The sequence below is a fragment of the Hyperolius riggenbachi genome, chromosome 5 (genome assembly GCF_040937935.1).
Source record: "Hyperolius riggenbachi isolate aHypRig1 chromosome 5, aHypRig1.pri, whole genome shotgun sequence".
NCBI lineage: Eukaryota > Metazoa > Chordata > Amphibia > Anura > Hyperoliidae > Hyperolius > Hyperolius riggenbachi.
This window is the reverse complement of record NC_090650.1, coordinates 281259970-281278771: the sequence shown is the minus strand read 5'-3', so window position 1 is coordinate 281278771 and position 18802 is coordinate 281259970. Positions and strand designations below refer to the sequence as shown.

Here is an 18802-nt window from a genome sequence, read left to right as displayed (position 1 = left end):
GTAGCTTGAGAGCTTATCTATACAATCTGCTCATAGTATTCAATGCTCATACGGGGAGTGCAGAATTATTAGGCAAATGGTATTTTTTTTAGGAATAATTTTATTATTGAACAACCATGTTCTCAATTAACCCAAAAAACTCATTAATATCAAAGCTGAATATTTTTGAAAGCAGTTTTTAGTTTTAGCTATTTTAGGGGGATATCTGTGTGTGCAGGTGACTATTGCTGTGCATAATTGTTAAGCAACTTAACAAAAAACAAATATATACCCATTTCAATTATTTATTTTTACCAGTGAAACCAATAGAACATCTCAACATTCACAAATATACATTTCTGCCACTCAAAAACAAATCCGAGACCAATATAGCCACCTTTCTTTGCAAGGACACTCAAAAGCCTGCCATCCATAGATTATGTCAGTGTTTTGATCTGTTCACCATCAACATTGCGTGCAGCAGCAACCACAGCCTCCCAGACACTGTTCAGAGAGGTGTACTGGTTTCCCTCCTTGTAAATCTCACATTTTATGATGGACCACAGATTCTCAATGGGGTTCAGATCAGGTGAACAAGGAGGCCATGTCATTAGTTTTTCTTCTTTTATACCCTTTCTTGCCAGCCACGTTGTGGAGTACTTGGACGCGTGTGATGGAGCATTGTCCTGCATGAAAATCATGTTTTTCTTGAAGGATGCAAACTTCTTCCTGTACCACTGCTTGAAGAAGGTGTCTTCTAGAAACTGGCAGTAGGACTGGGAGTTGAGCTTGACTCCATCCTCAACCCGAAAAGGCCCCACAAGCTCATCTTTGATGATACCAGCCCAAACCAGTACTCCACCTCCACCTTGCTGGTGTCTGAGTCGAACTGGAGCTCTCTGCCCTTTACCAATCCAGCCACGGGCCCATCCATCTGGCCCATCAAGACTCGCTCTCATTTCATCAGTCCATAAAACCTTAGAAAAATCAGTCTTGAGATATTTTTTGGCCCAGTCTTGACGTTTCAGCTTGTGTGTCTTGTTCAGTGGTGGTCGTCTTTCAGCCTTTCTTACCTTGGCCATGTCTCTGAGTATTGCACACCTTGTGCTTTTGGACACTCCAGTGATGTTGCAGCTCTGAAATATGGCCAAACTGGTGGCAAATGGCATCTTGGCAGCTGCACGCTTGACTTTTCTCAGTTCATGGGCAGTTATTTTGCGCCTTGGTTTTTCCACACGCTTCTTGCGACCCTGTTGACTATTTTGAATGAAACGCTTGATTGTTCGATGATCACGCTTCAGAAGCTTTGCAATTTTAAGAGTGCTGCATCCCTTTGCAAGATATCTCACAATTTTTGACTTTTTTGAGCCTGTCAAGTCCTTCTTTTGACCCATTTTGCCAAAGGAAAGGAAACTGCCTAATAATTATGCACACCTGATATAGGGTGTTGATGTCATTAGACCACACCCCTTCTCATTACAGAGATGCACATCACCTAATATGCTTAATTGGTAGTAGGCTTTCGAGCCTATACAGCTTGGAGTAAGACAACATGCATAAAGAGGATGATGTGGTCAAAATACTCATTTGTCTAATAATTCTGCACTCCCTGTAGTATTCAATCGACTCGTAGTCAATATCTGTTGACACGCATTAACATACAGTACCAATCCTACTTAGATGTTGCCTGTGTCATTCCCTTTTTTTTTTAATCTAATTTTTTTTTTTTATTGCAAGGTCTAATAAAGCAGTGCTCCCTTTCTGCAATAGGGAATATCAAACTGTAGCTCTTTTGAAAACCATTTACATGGCATAAAAGTGTGTGTGTGTACACTTACCATAGCAGGATAGTGAAGAAAAGTTCAAAAGGCATTGTGTTTGCCTTTATAATCAAAAAAGATCACAGGACTTAAGGAAATTTCTGTTTAGGATTAGTTCTTAAAAAAAAAAAACTGTCCAGAACAAACTAATGGAAAGAAGTACATTTTATTTGAACTGGTATTCTTTTATTAAATAAGCCACCTCTGCCACCTAGTGTTTATTTGTGTAATCACTTTGGTTTATCACACTAGGCACATTTTAGGTAATTTGTGGTACTAGTGTAGTAATGATTTGCACCAAAAGTCTTGCTTTTTTATTTTTTTTAGCCTATAAAAGCTATGACAGTGGTTTTCTCCTTAATTCAAAAATATTTCACTTGAGCTGTGATTTTTTTTTTTTTTTTTTTTTTTTACCAAATTATTTTATAATCCTTCTTCTCCCTACTTCTTTCCAAGATTGAGATTTTCCCTTGTGTAAATACTAATGTATTAAGAATTGTTTTCATATCAGTCCTCCATAAAATATGGCATTGATTGGCAAGTAAAGAGGGTTACTATGAATACTTGCTCTAGAGAATGTGGCTGGATAGTGTACTGGTTAAGAGCACTGCCTTTGACTTGGGAGACCAGGGTTTGGATACTGGCTAGGGTCAGTACCTATTCAGTAAGGAGTTCAAGGCAAGACTCCCTAACACTGCAAGATGACCCCTTGAACGCATGCCAGTGGCTGCAGCTCTTGAGCGCTTTGAGTCCGACAGGAGAAAAGTGCTATACAAATGTTCAGATTATATTAGACAATAAGTATCTAGTCTTTCTTTTCCTGTAGTTTATGCATTTAATATGTGATATATTAACGATAATCTTTTATATCTACAGGCCTAGCTGGCTTTGCTCGTTTATGTCCAGGAGACCAATATGAGGTCAGAAACTTGTGTTTTTTTTTTTGTTTTTTTTTACTATAAACTTACAACAAAATGTTTACTATAAACTAGCCAAAATATGTGTCGCATGCAATAGATATTTATTCAACATGACTGCAATTTTCTCTATAATTCTGTCTTAAGAGTAATAGGTTAGCTTACTTTTTGTACAATTTAAAGTGATCCTGTAATGTGTCCCTGCATCACTACCTCAGCAGCACTGGCTACCACTGGCTACTCTCACGTTGGTCTGTTCAGCTCTGGTACTTATCATGGTTAAATCTGATCAGACTATAAATCAGACTATCCTTTGGTAACCTCTGCAAGGCTATGAAGTGACCAGGGGCCAAAAGGGGCATCGCCGAGATGGAAGGGGTGGCCGTGCTTCTGATTCAGGAAGTCAAGTCTTGTAAAATAGCCGACTTGTGCTCAATAGTGCTGCCTGGCATCACAGGCATTTGCTGAGTGTTTGGTTGATACTTCTGCTCATGCATGCTGAAGGGGGACAAGCTGCTTCTCTTATACCAAGGATTCCTCACCAGTCTGTGGCTGCTACAGCAGAATTCCTCTATGTGGACCTTCACATTCTAGGGGTCCCAGAGGACTCAGAGATCCTATAAGACTGCTCATGAAGCTGCAGCATCCATTATTAGGGGGCTTCAGCAACCTTTCAGACACAATTTCTCCACAAATGTTAAGTATGCAGACCCAAAATGTTTAGGTTATGCAGAGACCTCCTACCCTGCAAGCAATTTTATGGAGATGCTGAAAATCCCTAGGTCCCTTCTAAGCTTCTCCTATACTTGCTATGTGGGTATCTCTCTCTCCCCCCCCCCCCCCCTCCTTTTCTCAACCACTGATGGTCAGCTGTTGCACCAGGACCCAATGTACATGAGTGAGAAAAATAACCCACGCTGATGAGCAGACTCGTTTGATAAAATACCACTTCACATAGCAACCCTCTATTGAGCAGCCAGTGCTGCAGAGTTAGTTAGGCTGCATACTATACTTTTCTATGGAGTGCTAGACAGCAAAGTTGTGATTGACTTCAGGAGTCAATTTAGGCATGCTTAAAATAGCTTAAAAGGATGAAAAAGCTGTAATCATGAATGCAGTATACTTTTATCACTGATTTAGGTTAAATTGCTAGCATATTAAAATGGTGGTAAAATAATGCATTTATATTGTCTTAATGACTGGGTCCAATTTTAACTTATTTTAAGCACACTTGACTCTACAGAGTATATATAAGTATATAGTGTGCATAAATATGCTTACACTTTAAAATCATTCTCTCATGATTGAAGCTATAGACTGCATTGCTGACACTCGTTGACTTGACATGGTATTTTGTGAGATCACTGCTTAGTGAGTCATTGAACTGGCACAAGTAGCTAAGAATACTGACTGTATTGTTGGCAGGCTTAATGATGATCACATAGTAATGCAGCTCGTAAGATGATGCATGATGGTCTTGTAAAAGCTAGCAATGGCTGTTCCCATTATTCTGCCATGACCATGTAACTTAAAGGGAATCCAAGGTGAAAGGAATATAGAGGCTGTCATATTTATTGTAAACAATGCCAGTTGCCGGGCAGCCCAGTTCAAAACCCTGGAACAAGCATATGGCTAATCCAGTAAAACCTGAGTCAGCTGAGTCAGAGCACCTGATCTGCTGCATGCTTGTTCAGGATCTATGGCTAAAAGTATTATAGACACAGGATCATGAGGATAGCCAGACAACTGGTATTGTTTAAATGGAAATAAATATGGCATCCTCTATATACCTCTCACCTCGGGTTTCCTTTAAAGTAATGCTGTGATGGGGAAACACAGAAAGGATCGTCGTAGATTTCTTGTTGAAAATGCGAACTGCCTGGCTGTAGTTTATATCTAATGGCTAAGATACTGTGAGTCACTCACTTGGGGGCCAGGAATAGCAGAATAAAGCCAATAGTAGTTAGCAGACATGCAGATATTTGCGTTGTTGAAATGTTTGGAAAAACTCTGCATTTTAGCAAAAATCAATGCAGTCAATGGGGGAGAGAAATCCCATCGTCCAAATAGTAGACATGGTCTAAAGACCCTCTATGGAGCACTCTCTGAAGGCCCCATTTGCTTTTGGTCAGGAGACTGCACCTCTGTGCTGGTTTCACTGTAAGGCCTTCTATCAGGTTTAAAAACGGACAGAATAGGGTCCTTCCATATTACATATGAAAGATTTTCCCAGGGCCTGAGGCCTAAAAGACTGATTTGTACATGAACATTGATGGGAGGAAAGTTCAGATAAATTTGTCTTTAAAAAACAAAACTATATACTATGGAGGAATTTTGGCTTCCATTATAGTTTGCATGCAAATATATAATCTATAAAAATCTATGTAATGTGTGTACACATCCAGAGAGCAGAACACTGTGCAGAACACCCTGCATTTTACATACTACAATAGCAACTCTGAATGACTGGCCAGTTATAATCAGATGGGGTACACACACTCTCTCTCTCTCTCTCTCTCTCTCACACTCACACTCACACTCACACTCACACTCACACACACACTCACACACTCACACACACACTCACACACACCATGTGAGCCGCAGGGCAATCCTGTGAGTGCATGCACATAATGTATAAAGCTGTCTGTACCATCAGCCTGCAAGCAAACCGGATTTAAGCCAGACAACGGCTGCAAAGCTGAAAGCTCGCTTATTCTTTTTAGTTAGCCAATAAATGGTATCATCCTGATTTAAAACTTCTTGCTTTTACTGATGGTTAACACGGTACAATACCCTACTGCTATCACTGTATTATGTTACATATGTATGTAATCAGAGCCACTAAATCATGCAGTATGTGTTGCTAACAGTGTTTACCGAGTAACCATCTCTGTGTTTTTGGGTGCTTGACAGCTGTGATCTGATAAATTGTAAGCTAGAATGATATGACATTAAAGGATTTCAGTATCTGTGTTAATCTGTATTTCAGGTTTAATGTAAAATGATATCCAAGCTGTAAGTGAATGAGAAACTGAGATTAAGCCAAAACCGTTTGCACAGTAACCCTAAGACAGGTTTTAATTACAAAGTTACTGAATATAAATACATTTTCCACTTCCCTGTTGCGTCCAGCAGGGTGAGACACCTGCTTTATAGTTGAAGCTTGAGACCTATAGGTGGCTGAGGAGGAAAAATCTACTCTATTCTGTTTTTCTTAGTACTGCTTATGCACATATAAAGCAAAATGGTTTACTTGAATATATTTTTTGAAATTACCATTTCCTGGCAAATATTTGACCTAAGTATTAACTCACAATTGTTATCAAAATACAATGCTGGTTTAGAAACAATACACCATTAGCATGATTCATATTAGAAGCAAAGACAATGGACACCATTCACTGTAAAGTGACTGGTTTAATCCACTCTGTGCACTTTTCCATTCACATGCATCACAAAAGTGGCAACTTACCTATGATGGTACTTTGGGGAAAGGGACCAGATGCTCTATATAGAACACCAAGAACCCGAAAAACAAACCCATGACCAGGAGCCAATAGTGTAGCACAGGGGTGTCAACTCAATCACGTAAGGGGCCAAGATCTGAAACAGTCCTAGTTGTGGGCCATGCTGTTTATTCAAATTTAATGGGGTGGGGGGCAGGGATGTCTCTGGTGGGCACCGCAAAAACATCACGTGCAATACCTGAATGTGGCCCCTGCACTGGTGTGCTCCTCTGAATCAGAGGGCAGCATGCTTTCATCTGCAGTAAAAGAAAGGTGGCAATGAAGAGCAGAAGCTTGTGCTATATACTGTACTCCACAAATCTGCTCATAGCAAAAGAGATGTTACGTGTGTATTGTGGGATACCCAGGCCAGTGGATGGGGCCGTAGTGGAGGGGGGTGGCAGCTTCATACAGCTAACAGCTTGCTGGTTAAAAAAGAATGCTTGCTTGCAGATTTAGGGAGTATGGACTGGAAGGGCAAAGACGCCATGCTTTTAAATGCATGTTGCCAATATGTGCAAACAGTGGAACTATACAAATCAAATCACAACTGAAGATGGAGAGGGTTCATGTATTTAAATAAAAAACTAAAAACAAATAGGGCTGAGTACTTTCACAAAAAAAAAATATTGACTGTATACCAGAAAAGTAATGATATGAATACACACACCAGGTGTATACAGTGCATTCTGAATTCTATTTTATTTGCACAAAAAAAACACAAGGACTGTCCGGCTTCTTCAGGTCTGTTACCATAAAGTGCCAACTGCTAGGCTTAGTCTGGTTCAAACGCCTCTAGAGCTCGAGCCAGACTAACCTCAGCCATTGGCACATTACCATAATAGCAGACCCGGATTTACCTCACAGGAGCCTATAGGCACAGGTGTTCTTGCACCATACACTTCACCCTCCATGAACTTACAAACACCTGCCAAACCACCACAAGTGTGCTGGCTGGCCCAGCTGTCACTTCTCCCTTTTTTTTCCCTTGCCCGTCATAGGTAGCTACTGATGCCCCTTATTATTGAGGGTATGTTTGGCCACCTAATACTAAGTAGATAGAAGTGCCCCTAATTATTAGATAGCTAGAAGAATCTCAGTATTAAGTAGCAAGAAGTGCCCCTGACTGAAGGTAAATCTCGTCAGTGGAATGCCAAGAGCAGTGTGAGTAACCTCTCATTTACACTCTCATCAGGACTCTGCATAGCTAAGGAGGGAGGTGCTCAGGGAAGGGATTGAGCTGCCTTTCCATCACCAGGCGCCTGTAGACACATGCCTTCTGGTAAATCCGGCCCTACATCATAGACCTGAAGACGTGGGCCATCTCCTTGAAACGCATTGTTTTTGTGTTTTGTTTTTCTTTGTGCATATAAAATTGAATTCTTCTACCGCATATGCCTGGTGTGTGTCTTCAGAGAGAGATAAGCCAACCTTACCTCTTCATTTAAACACTGTTGTGTTTTTTTTGGGGGGGGGAGGGGGGGCTACAATAGTGTTTGTGTTTTTGGTTGTTTTTTTTGTGTTTTTTTATTTTAAGGGGGGGGGGGGTTGGGCACCCCACACCTAGTAACTTACCTATGGTGGTGTTTTTCCCCAAACACTTTTTATATTAAACCAGGTGAACGGTTTAGCTGTTTTTATATGCAATTTACTAAAAATCACATACTTTATTATTATTATTTAGTATTTATATAGCGCTGACATATTACGCAGCACTGTACAGTGTATATATATATACATCTGGTCACTAACTGTCCCTCAAAGGAGCTCACAATCTAATCCCTACCATTGCCATATGTCTATATTATGTAGTGTAAGTACTGTAGTCTAGGGCCAATTTTTTTAAGGGGAGCCAATTAACTTATCCGTATGTTTTTGGAATGTGGGAGGAAACAGGAGTGCCCGGAGACACATACAACTTATTTATTCTGAATTGAAAGTGCCCAGGTTTACAGCAAAGCATCAACATATCTTTTTTTTATCCTTCTTATAGAACTTTTCAGTTTATTCTGTTTTCAGATATTCATGAGGTACGGTCGCCAGAGGTGGAAACTAAAAGGCAAAATTGAAGTTAATGGCAAACAGAGCTGGGATGGAGAAGAAATGTTTTTTCTTCCGCTGGTCAACAGTTTAATCTCTATTAAGGTAAAAGTATAATCTTCCCTCAACCCGCTGTGCAGAGACATCTGATGTATGGAGTCAAACACATTTCAGAGAAGAGCCCCTGTCTGCCTCCATAGTTGCGTGTATGTTTCTGCTCTGGAGCTTACTCTGTCTGGCCTAGTGTTGAATTGCACGCCATTGCAGGTAGCTAAGTGTGGTAAATAGTGATTTTGTCTTACACCTTCTGGTTTTTATTCCCATGCAATACATGGTAGCACTTTTATAATTCTTCTCTAGATCCCTTATTAAGAGACATTGGCCTATTTACTCTGGGATCTGTTCATTTATTTTTTTCATTGGTACAGGAAGTGACGGAGTATTTGACATTCAATTGCTTGGTCTTGAAAAAGTGGGCCTGTCCCATGAAACCTAACAATCTATGGCCGAAGTATAGTTAGCGGTAGTGTGCCAGATATTTGTGCAAAGACCAGATACAACCCCTACTTATTAAAGCAAACCTAAAGTGTAAATTCCAAGTAAAAAAAAATAGTCAGTGAAACACACTACTGATTGTTTCTTCCCCTTTTGTTTTCATCCATTGCAGCGACAGGTGATTTTTGTATTAAGCAAGAGGGAAGCACTGTGGTCAGTGAGACACTCCATTGCATTATCTTGTACATTGTTCAGCGTGCATAATATGTTGGCACTATGTAACTATAATAAACTAGTAAACCTAAGCCTGTTTAAAAAAGGGCTGTAGGTCTGTGTCGGAACCTCCCCTCTCCCCTGTGACAGCGGGCAACGCCGCACAGTCAGTGCGCATACAAAAATATGTATTTTTTGGGCAGAGATTTGGCATAGTCGTCTCCAGCATCTTTTATTAGAGCAGGATGGCACCAATACACCTGCATATCTGGATTCCAACAGCCAGTTAAACTGGTGGTCTCCCCCTTTCTGTTGGCACAGAATGTATATTCAGGTTCTACTAAAGAATCCATCAAGTCTGCCAAGTGTCCATCTTTTGTCGGAAAGTCTGTGAAAAACGAGGCAATATAATATATGTATATATAGAATATAAGGGCAGTCCCATCGGTACTGCCCTTCTAGTTTCCCCTTGTGTCTGTTCAAATGAGTCAGCATGTGTGGCCGCGTCACCTTTAAACCACAGCTCCTCCCTCTTGCTGCAATAAATCAGTCAGCCTTCACTGCTCACTGCCGGTCCCTACCGCCAGACTCCGCCTCCGCTGCTACCATCATTTGTCACATTTTTCTGACAGCGGGGATAGCATGGGCACCTTAGAAAACAGTGAGTCACAGTCAGACTCCCTAATCACCGCAGCCGCCGGCTCTATGAATGCTGTCCCACACTCGTGACGTCTCATGTTTCATCTGAACTAGCAGCTGGCTGACTGTGACCACTGACCAGGTTACATGAAGTTCATTCATGCCTGTATACAGCAGCAGATGCTGAAGAACTTCCTTATTTTATTGCTGTACTGTGTAAGAGGTGGGGAGGGCCAGTGCATTCATTCCTAAATGAAAAAAAACACCTATAGAGGGCATTTTTTGTTGTTTGTTTATGACTGCAGTCTACCTCCACCAGACTTAAATGCATTGCCTGGCCCCATCGTGCCGCCTCTGCCCAGCATCTTTCTAAAACTGAACCGTGTAGACTCCGATGTCACCCACCACCAGTTCTACCGAGCCTTGCCCAGAGCCACCATTGCCACAAGAGGACCTCGCTGCTTTTTCTATGAAGCAGGCCTCTACCATGGCAGCACTGATAAATTCATAGACCTGAGAGTATTTTTGTGTCATCTGATAAGGCAGCCACGCACTGTAAACCTGCTCAGGGTTGGTAATAGTGTGTCTACATTTCATAACCAATGCCAATACACAGCTCTGAGTGGGCTCACAGCATTTAGTCGCCTGTCAGATGACACACGAAAGGCTCACATGTCTCCGCATTTTTAGTACTGCAGTGGGGAGGTAATCAGAAGGACATTCAACACTAATAAGTAGGTAAGCAAGACATGGATGGGGGTGCAGTAGCGTATCTAGGTAAAATGGCAAACATTGAAATTACACCCCCCCCCCAGTCAGAACCCCCTGAATAACATTTCTTACCTCACCCTCATAGGAACAGAAACCCCTTCACACAATCAGAGCTCCCCAAATCAGGGGACTTCTCCCACAAAGCCATCACTTGCCACACAAATGCATTATAGAGGCAACACTCTGGGTTCCCCAAGTACCATAATTTAATAGTCAATATGTCCCCAGATGCATAAATTAAGTAGCCATGGCAACATAGATGGGGATAAACAAATTAAGGGTACTACAAGGGAGATGAGTAGGAATGTATGGTCTGAGGCTGGGTAGGAAATTGCCTGGGGTGCCAAATAGGGCAGAAACAACCCTGCATCCAGAGACTGTTAACAGGGGGTTAAAGAGAAACTCCGACCAAGAATTGAACTTTATCCCTATCAGTAGCTGATACATGAGAAATCTATTCCTTTTCACAAACAGACCATCAGGGGGCGCTGTATGACTGATATTGTGGTGAAACCCCTCCCACAAGAAACTCTGAGTATGTACTCCTGTCAGGTTCCTGTCTGTGAACCTTGCTGCATTGTGGGAAATAGCTGTTTACAGCTGTTTCCAACTGCCAAAAAACCATGCAGCAGCTACATCACCTGCCAACAGTAAAAATGTCACCGTGTAATAAATGTCAGAATGTAAATCACTCACTAAATCATTTATACATAATTATTGTAAAAATGAAGCACTTTTTTATTACATTATTTTCACTGGAGTTCCTCTTTTTAAGCAGGCGATTGCTGCACATTTTACATGTCTTTACAGATGTATTTTTCATGTCTCCTTAGGTGACAGAACTGAAGGGCATAGCCACTCACGTCCTTGTTGGAAGTGTCACCTGTGAAACCAAGGACTTATTTGCGGCCCGTCCTCAAGCTGTTGCTGTTGACATAAACGACCTTGGCACGATAAAACTTAACCTTGAAGTGACGTGGTGGTAAGCAGCATTGACCAGGGTAACTGGTTTTCATAATTTCTCACATGCAGTCATGCCCCCAGCAACCTCTGACCTGTGTAATGTTGGCAGATTTTCTTAATTAAAAAAAAGTCTGTCAGGATTTTTAACAGAACGGTACAAGCTTTGGTTATATCTAAGAAATACTGAAGAACATTTGTGGCAATGTTTGTGAAATGTGGCTAAAAAGCATTAATTTTTGCTGCTAGTTACTATCAAAGCCTGAAAGTAAACTTTTCACAACACAAGTATGGAACTTGTCACTTTAGACCTTTTGAAGTTCTTTGGGTGTCAAGGTCACGCTATATTGCTTTACGGAGTGAGTCACTAGAATGGCCATTGCCGCCAGTGAAGTCAGAAGTCTAGCAGGTGCTTAAAACACTTGTAATGACTGTATATGGAATTTACTTATGATAGATTCCCTCAAAGTAACCCGATCAAATTGCTTTAATATCTAAAACTGCATGTTTAATATTTGTAAACCAGGATTACTTCTAGACTTGTACAAGAAGGATTGAGTTCTGCACTGTAAACTTTAGCAAACTTAACAATATACTGTATTTAGCAAGTACTTCTGCTTGCGCATTGTACTTTACTGTATAATTTACATTGTGTATTCTTAATACTGTTGCAGGAATACCATATTAGCTTTAGATTTTTCAGATGGAGAGATGCTTTCTTATATTTATCTTTTTTTCTCTCTAATATGGCATTTGGGATATTTTTCCACTATAGATTTATATTGGTCTAATAATTTGGGTTTGGGCTGTCGATAATGGAAATGCTCAGTCCACAAGGACCAGCACACTCAGGGATTTCTTTCAAACTTCACAGGAATCTTTATTCAAAAAATTTCAGAATCACAAGCATTAAAGGCACTCCGAGCAGTGCAGAAACTATGGAAAGATGCATATCATTTTAAAGCTTTTTTTCTCCTCTTTCCAATGATATATAAACCGACACCCTACGCCTTTTAGTTTTCGCTATTTTCGCGATTGAAATTGCCACGACCGCGATTTCAATCGCGAAAATAAAGACAACTAAAAGGCGTAGAGTGACGATTTAGGTGTCGCCAGAAAGAGGAGAAATAGAGCTTTAACATGGTATCCATCTTTCCATAGTTACTTGTATTACACAGGACGACACTTTCCCCAGTGTCAGCAGCTCCATTCTGCAGAAAAAGTCAGTCTGTGTAATACAATGTAACTATGGAAAGATGGATATCATTTTAAAGCTCTCTTTCTCCTCTTTCTGGCGACACCTAAATCGTCGCCCTACGGCTTTTAGTTTTCTTTATTTTTGCGATTGAAATCGCGGCCGTGCCGATTTCAATCGCAAAAATAGCGAAAACTAAAAGGCGTAGGGCAGCGGTTTATATATCATTGGAAAGAGGAGAAAGAGAGCTTTAAAATGATATGCATCTTTCCATAGTTTCTGCACTGCTCGGAGTCCCTTTAAAACACAGGAGCCGTCATATGGACAATCTAGCAATACGATAACCGCCAAAGACAGTGAATGTCCATCAGTAGCTGAGTCTCCGAATTGACAAAGTATTTATAGCAGTCGGGTAGACTGATGTTTGGACTGCTTATACAATCGTGACTTGAGTCTACCCGACTGCTATAAATACTTTGTCAATTTGGGGACTAAGCTACAGATGCACATTCACTGTCTTTGGCGGTAACCATATTGTTGGATTGTCCCTGTGACGGCTCACCTGTTTTAATGTTTGTGATTCTGAAGATTTTTCAGTAAAGATTTCTGTGAAATTTGAAAGAAATCCCTGAGTGTGCTGGTCCATGTGGACTTTATATTGAAGGTCCAACCTGGTGCTCTGGCGGACTGACCCTGCACCTCAGTTCATGCTGTGGGGAAGTGCGGCCTGGAGACCACACTTGGACACTTAATACTGTAAATGTTGCCATGGTGTTTTCCTTTATTCTATTTTTTTCTGTGTTAGATCTGTCTGTAAGAGTTTTTCATGTTTCATTTATTTTTGTTTTTCATTAGTCCATTTGATACAGAAGACCTGACACCTTCCACAGGAAATGTGAATAAAGCATCTGCCATCCAAAGAAGAGTCTCCATATATAGCCAGGGCACTCCAGAGACTCCCACATTTAAGGACCATTCATTCTTTGTAAGTTGTTTACTTGCCCTGCACAGTTTTCTAGTGGTTTTGTTTGTGGCTGATATTTATGTATATAGTGTCAGCGTCTTTTATGGCACTTTGCAGTGGACAATATATAGAGTATATACAATTGCATAAATGATGTTGAGATACAGCAAATATAAACTATAAAAGGTCAGCTATTCAATTATTTGAAGAGGCAGAAGATTTGTGAACACATTTCCCATTAGTACTGGAACACACTGGAGGAACGAGCTTTATTCTTTCAAATTTAGGGGATAGGTTAGATTCACTGGAGTCTTGAAGTAATGGAATATTGACATTGCCACCTATTAGACTTTAATGTAAGCGTTGTAGTAGTGTGGTGACTACCTAGCATGGTAATTTCTAACATGGAAACTACCACGTGATGCCCATAAGACTGGCCAAAGACACTGCAAGCTGTGGCTGCCAAACGTGACACTAATCAACCATCATGCCCAGTGTTCGTGTCTGGAGATAAATGTAGTCATGGAGCCAGGCTGTAAATTGCATTTATAATCTGATTAAATATGAGTTAGGATCTTGAAATGCATTCTTTGTATGACTGACAGTCAGGAAGGAATAACGGGCTGCATTAATGAATCATGAAGCAGAGTTCATGTTGGACTGTATCGAAGCTCCATCAAGTCAGTTACCATGCAGGCCATAGAGCTGAGTGTTCAGTATTCTGATCCAGAAATTAAGAGGTCATGGACAAGTGGTTTAGATGTGTCCTGAGTAAGGAAGTGACAGTGCAGGAGATGACAGGGGATGAGTAAGGCTCGGTTCACACTGGCATGGAAAGAGAACTGATCCATGTAAAAACTGATCCGTGGATTAGATCAGTTTTTAAAGTCCTCAGTTTTCCATCTCTGGCGCTCAGTTCCGATAGTACACGGTCAATGCAACACATCCTTCGAACTGGAAAAATGACTGCAGATCCAAACTTGCGGTCCTTCCAGCGGATCGGTCGAAACTTGTCCATTTAAACAAACCAATGTGAATGGATTAATAGGTTAACATTGCATTCGTTAACGTCCGTAAGGATCCGTTCTGATCCGCTAACGGACCTTTTTTTTTAGTGCCAGTGTGGCCCGGGCCTAATGCATGGATGTAAAGTTTGAATATAAGAACAGAGTCTCACCCAGATGGGAGCAAGATTGTGATGGTAGAATCTACTTTTACAAGTGATGGGTTAACTCTCTAGGTATGTCCTAGCAGACAGATCTTGAAAGAAGACTTGATGGGCCAAGATAGATTTTTCTTACCAATTATTACAGTTTTTCCATTGAATGTGCATTGCACCTTTTTATATAGAACTGTAATCTTGTTTGGTGTTTACCATTGCGGTATTGCACTTTACCTTGTTAATATTTGCTGAATATTTATATGTGGCATGGAAAAAGAATGGAATAAAGAAATAAGATTTATTTTGATGAGCCTGATGGAGTTTCAATGTAGAGTAGAATTCTTCACTCAAGAATTGTTTTGACCAAAGTCAACAATTTGCATCTATTTAAAGTGCTAGCAGTGGTAGTGCTTTCTCATACAAAGGCTCTAAAGGGGATGTTTCTTCGATTGTCTTGTTACTCCATCAACAACAATAGAAGTATTTCAGAGGTTAGATGTTATGCATACATACAACTTGTGCCTAGAAAGACCTTTATTTAGTCACTGTGCTGCAGGTATTATAAATCCCTTCCCTTAAATCGGGGAGCATTGCCCCCCCCCCCCCCCCCCCTAGAAAAGACTATGAAGGTGGCATTTCACTTAGTTTAGCTGCGTTTTTAGCCAGTTTAGAAGCCGTTATGGAACTGGGGTTTATATTCTCCTCTACGTTTTCATAAAATGTAATCTAACATCTCTTGAAATAGCAGTTACAATCCACTCTTATGCCATAGGATACATATTTCAGATTTTCACATAGCTTTTTGCCATCAGTTTGAATAGCTCTCTGTTACATTGTTTGCTTACTAACATTCCTTTTACTTTTAACCTGCGGAAGAAATGGCTGAACCCATCACAGGACAGGCTGCAGCTGTCAATTATGGATGCGCTTCAGGAGACTTTCTTTGACAAGCTCCGGCGCAGTCGCTCTTTTAGTGACCTGCCCTCTCTCAGGCTGAGGCCTAGATCAGGCAGAGAGCGATATGTGAGTTACCAGCTGGACGATCTGTGTGCTTCTTTCAGAGTTTGGACTGATTTTCCATGCATGCATTTCATCCTCTGCATTCATTTTACCAGTGACTTCTTGTCTTAATGGTTGCTGCAAAGCAGATGTTTGTAAATCTTATCAGTAAGACCAGAAATGTTTCTGTAGCTGTGCCATAGCCAACCAGACTATTTTTGTAATATTATTTTTGCATAGTTCAGAAAATGATTACATACCATGGCCCATATCCTATTAAGTCTTCTTCAAAAATATATTTTCAAACATTCTCAATAAAATGCATTTAAAAGCTCTCAAGCAAGAAATTACTAATACTGAATAGCTGAAAAGTGACTTTTTCATCTCATCTAAAATATATCTCCTGGGAGAAAACTCAATTGGAGAAGAGCCAATGTCTTTGTGTCCCTGTCACTCTTTCCATTAGAACAGAGACTATAATAAGGGCCAACATTTTATAGTTGTCACTAGAGCACGAGCTCAGTAAATTCCAGTGGAGTGTCCGTTCCAGAAATTACTGTCATAGACTGAATTTTCCATCCTTTGGGGTGGATTTTTTTCTAATCTTCAACTGGCTGAGACTACAGGCAAGAGAAAATGCCCCTTAGGGGACACATCTCTAAAAGCCTTACAGACGTTCTAATTTTGCCCAGTTCTACTGAAACTTCAAGTAAGCTTGATGTTTTTTTTGCTGGAAGTATACCCATGGAGAACATGCAAATGACTGCTGTTCCCACTGCTTTGTTTTTGTTTTGTTTTATTGATAGATGTTTCACTGGTCAACATGGAAGCTGGGGGGATCTAAGCTATTTTTACACTGACTTCCTCTTTGCTCCAAAACTCTAAACCTATTCAAAGGTACACATGCATTTTTGCCTAAGTTAAAGAGAATCTGTATTGTTAAAATCGCTCAAAAGTAAACATACCAGTGCGTTAGGGGACATCTCCTATTACCCTCTGTCACAATTTCGCCGCTCCTCGACGCATTAAAAGTGGTTAAAAACAGTTTTAAAAAGTTTGTTTGTAAAAAAACAAAATGGCCACCAAAACAGGAAGTAGGTTGATGTACAGTATGTCCACACATAGAAAAATACATCCATACACAAGCAGGCTGTATACAGCATTCCTTTTGAATCTCAAGAGATCATTTGTGTGTTTCTTTCCCCCATGCACTGAAGTTTCAGGCTGCTCTTTTCTTCCTGCAAACAGCTTTGCCCTTGTTTGTAATTCCTCAGTATGTAAAAGCCCAGCCAGCTCAGAGGAAGATTTATCCAGCTTGTAAAAGATAAGAGAGAAGCTGCTCTAATCTAAATAACACACAAACAGCGTGCAGAGAGGGGCCTGGAAGGGTGAGTTCATAGCAGAACCACAACACTGAAGAACTTGGCAGCCTTCCAGACACAGGCCAACAAGTCTGACAGGGGAAAGATACATTGATTTATTACAGAGACAGTGATAGCAGAAAGTTCTGCAGTTAGCCAGAACACATTAGAATAGCTTTTGGAACTTGTAGGATGATAAAAAACAGGATGCAATTTTTGTTACGGAGTCTCTTTAACATGAAGTTTTTGTGCCTTACTAAGTTTCTATTACTGGGTTTAATTTCACATTTGCTTTATGACAACCCTTTGCACTGATTTCCACTTTAAAAGTTGAAATAAGAGCTTTCGGTGCTACCCTGAAACATCCAATCAGATTTATCCTGTATATATATATTTTTTTCCTTTATTCTGGACAGTTTATAAATTAGGCCCATTGTGTATTACAGATTTATCAAAGGTACCTTTTGACACTTAATGCAAATATGGGCAAGCTTGACTTTTCTGACCAATCTAGTTGTGTAATCCTAAACAAGTTCTTGACGTTACTCATAAACAGGAGATGAACACCTTTTACTTGTTTGGATAGATTCATGGAGGGGACTATATTACAGTAGAATATGAACAGATATTGCTCAGTAATTTTAGATGAATCAAAAAGCCTTTATATGAATCCAACTAGCGACTAGCATACTGCTCTGTCTTAGGCCTCGTTCACATTATCGCAAGCGCTGCGTGATTTAAAGGGCGCTTTCCCCTGCTTTTTGAGCTTAGAAAAGCGCTTTTCTAAGCACTTTTTCTGAGCGATTAATTTAGACACTGCCTGGCGTCCGGCAGAAAGTGAACTCTTTGACCTGGAAATGAATAAATAAAATGTATTTATTCATAAAAGCTCTTTGCGGTTTGTCTACACCTTCCATTGAGCCAAAACTTTCAGAAAATGGTACATGTAGAGCGTTTGCGAATGTAATAAAATCAAAACACTCACATGTGGACACTGTCATAGGAAATCATTGCACAAGCACTTTTAGAGCAATTTCTAAAATCGTGAGTGCTTACAAAAAAAAGAAATAAACCGCTCATAGTGTGAACAAGCCCTTAGTCTTTTTTTTTGTTTTTTTTTGTTTTGTTTGTTTGTTAGAAAAGTGAAGCTTCTAAAATACCTCTAGTGAAACTCAAGCCATTTAAGTTTTGAATACAATTGACGACAGATGGTAGCCTTTTGTGTTCCCTTATTTCCGACTCCAGAAACCCCCTGTCAGTGTGACATCTCAACAGTAGGAATATACTGTAGCTACTAATGAAAAAATTAAGCTCCAAGTTTTTCCTCACTTTATCCAGATCTACAACACATTTTGACTGAAGTTCCTCTAGAAGTGTTACTTCTGAAGTGTACTCTCTGATAAAGCATATATATATATTTTTTTTTTTAATAAAAGTTTTTTTTTTTTTCTATCGTGTGTCATCTTGTGTTCTAGTTTGGTTTGCATTTTTTGTACTCCTTCCAGACTTTGATGACCTCTTTTGGTTTAGTAGTTAAATAAGATGTATATACAGACTAGATTGGCAAGTGTGCTTTTTGATATCGCTTTTTAGCTTCAGTATCTACCAAACATGAAATGTTAATTTTGCAGAATAAAATATATTGTCTAGGTTTGAGAGGTTTCATAATTTCTGGAACTAGTAAACAAAATGTGTTCATATATTTGTCAGTCTTTATTACAGCTTCATTGTCATACTTTACAATGCATTATTTTCTCTGTTAATCATTTATTTTCTGT

At 40.0% G+C, this 18802-nt stretch overlaps 1 protein-coding gene across 6 annotated transcripts in view; it reads left to right on the top strand.

Annotated features, from left to right (window-relative positions):
• RIPOR2 (RHO family interacting cell polarization regulator 2) overlaps positions 1-18802 on the top strand; it is a 237940-nt gene that overhangs the window by 141671 nt on the left and 77467 nt on the right. For all 6 annotated transcript variants that reach the window (XM_068236991.1, XM_068236989.1, XM_068236990.1 and 3 more), the window contains 4 exons: positions 2676-2719; positions 8245-8370; positions 11217-11365; positions 13394-13523. In XM_068236991.1, the coding sequence (XP_068093092.1) occupies positions 2676-2719; positions 8245-8370; positions 11217-11365; positions 13394-13523 (449 nt within the window). The remainder of the gene's footprint in view (positions 1-2675; positions 2720-8244; positions 8371-11216; positions 11366-13393; positions 13524-18802) is intronic.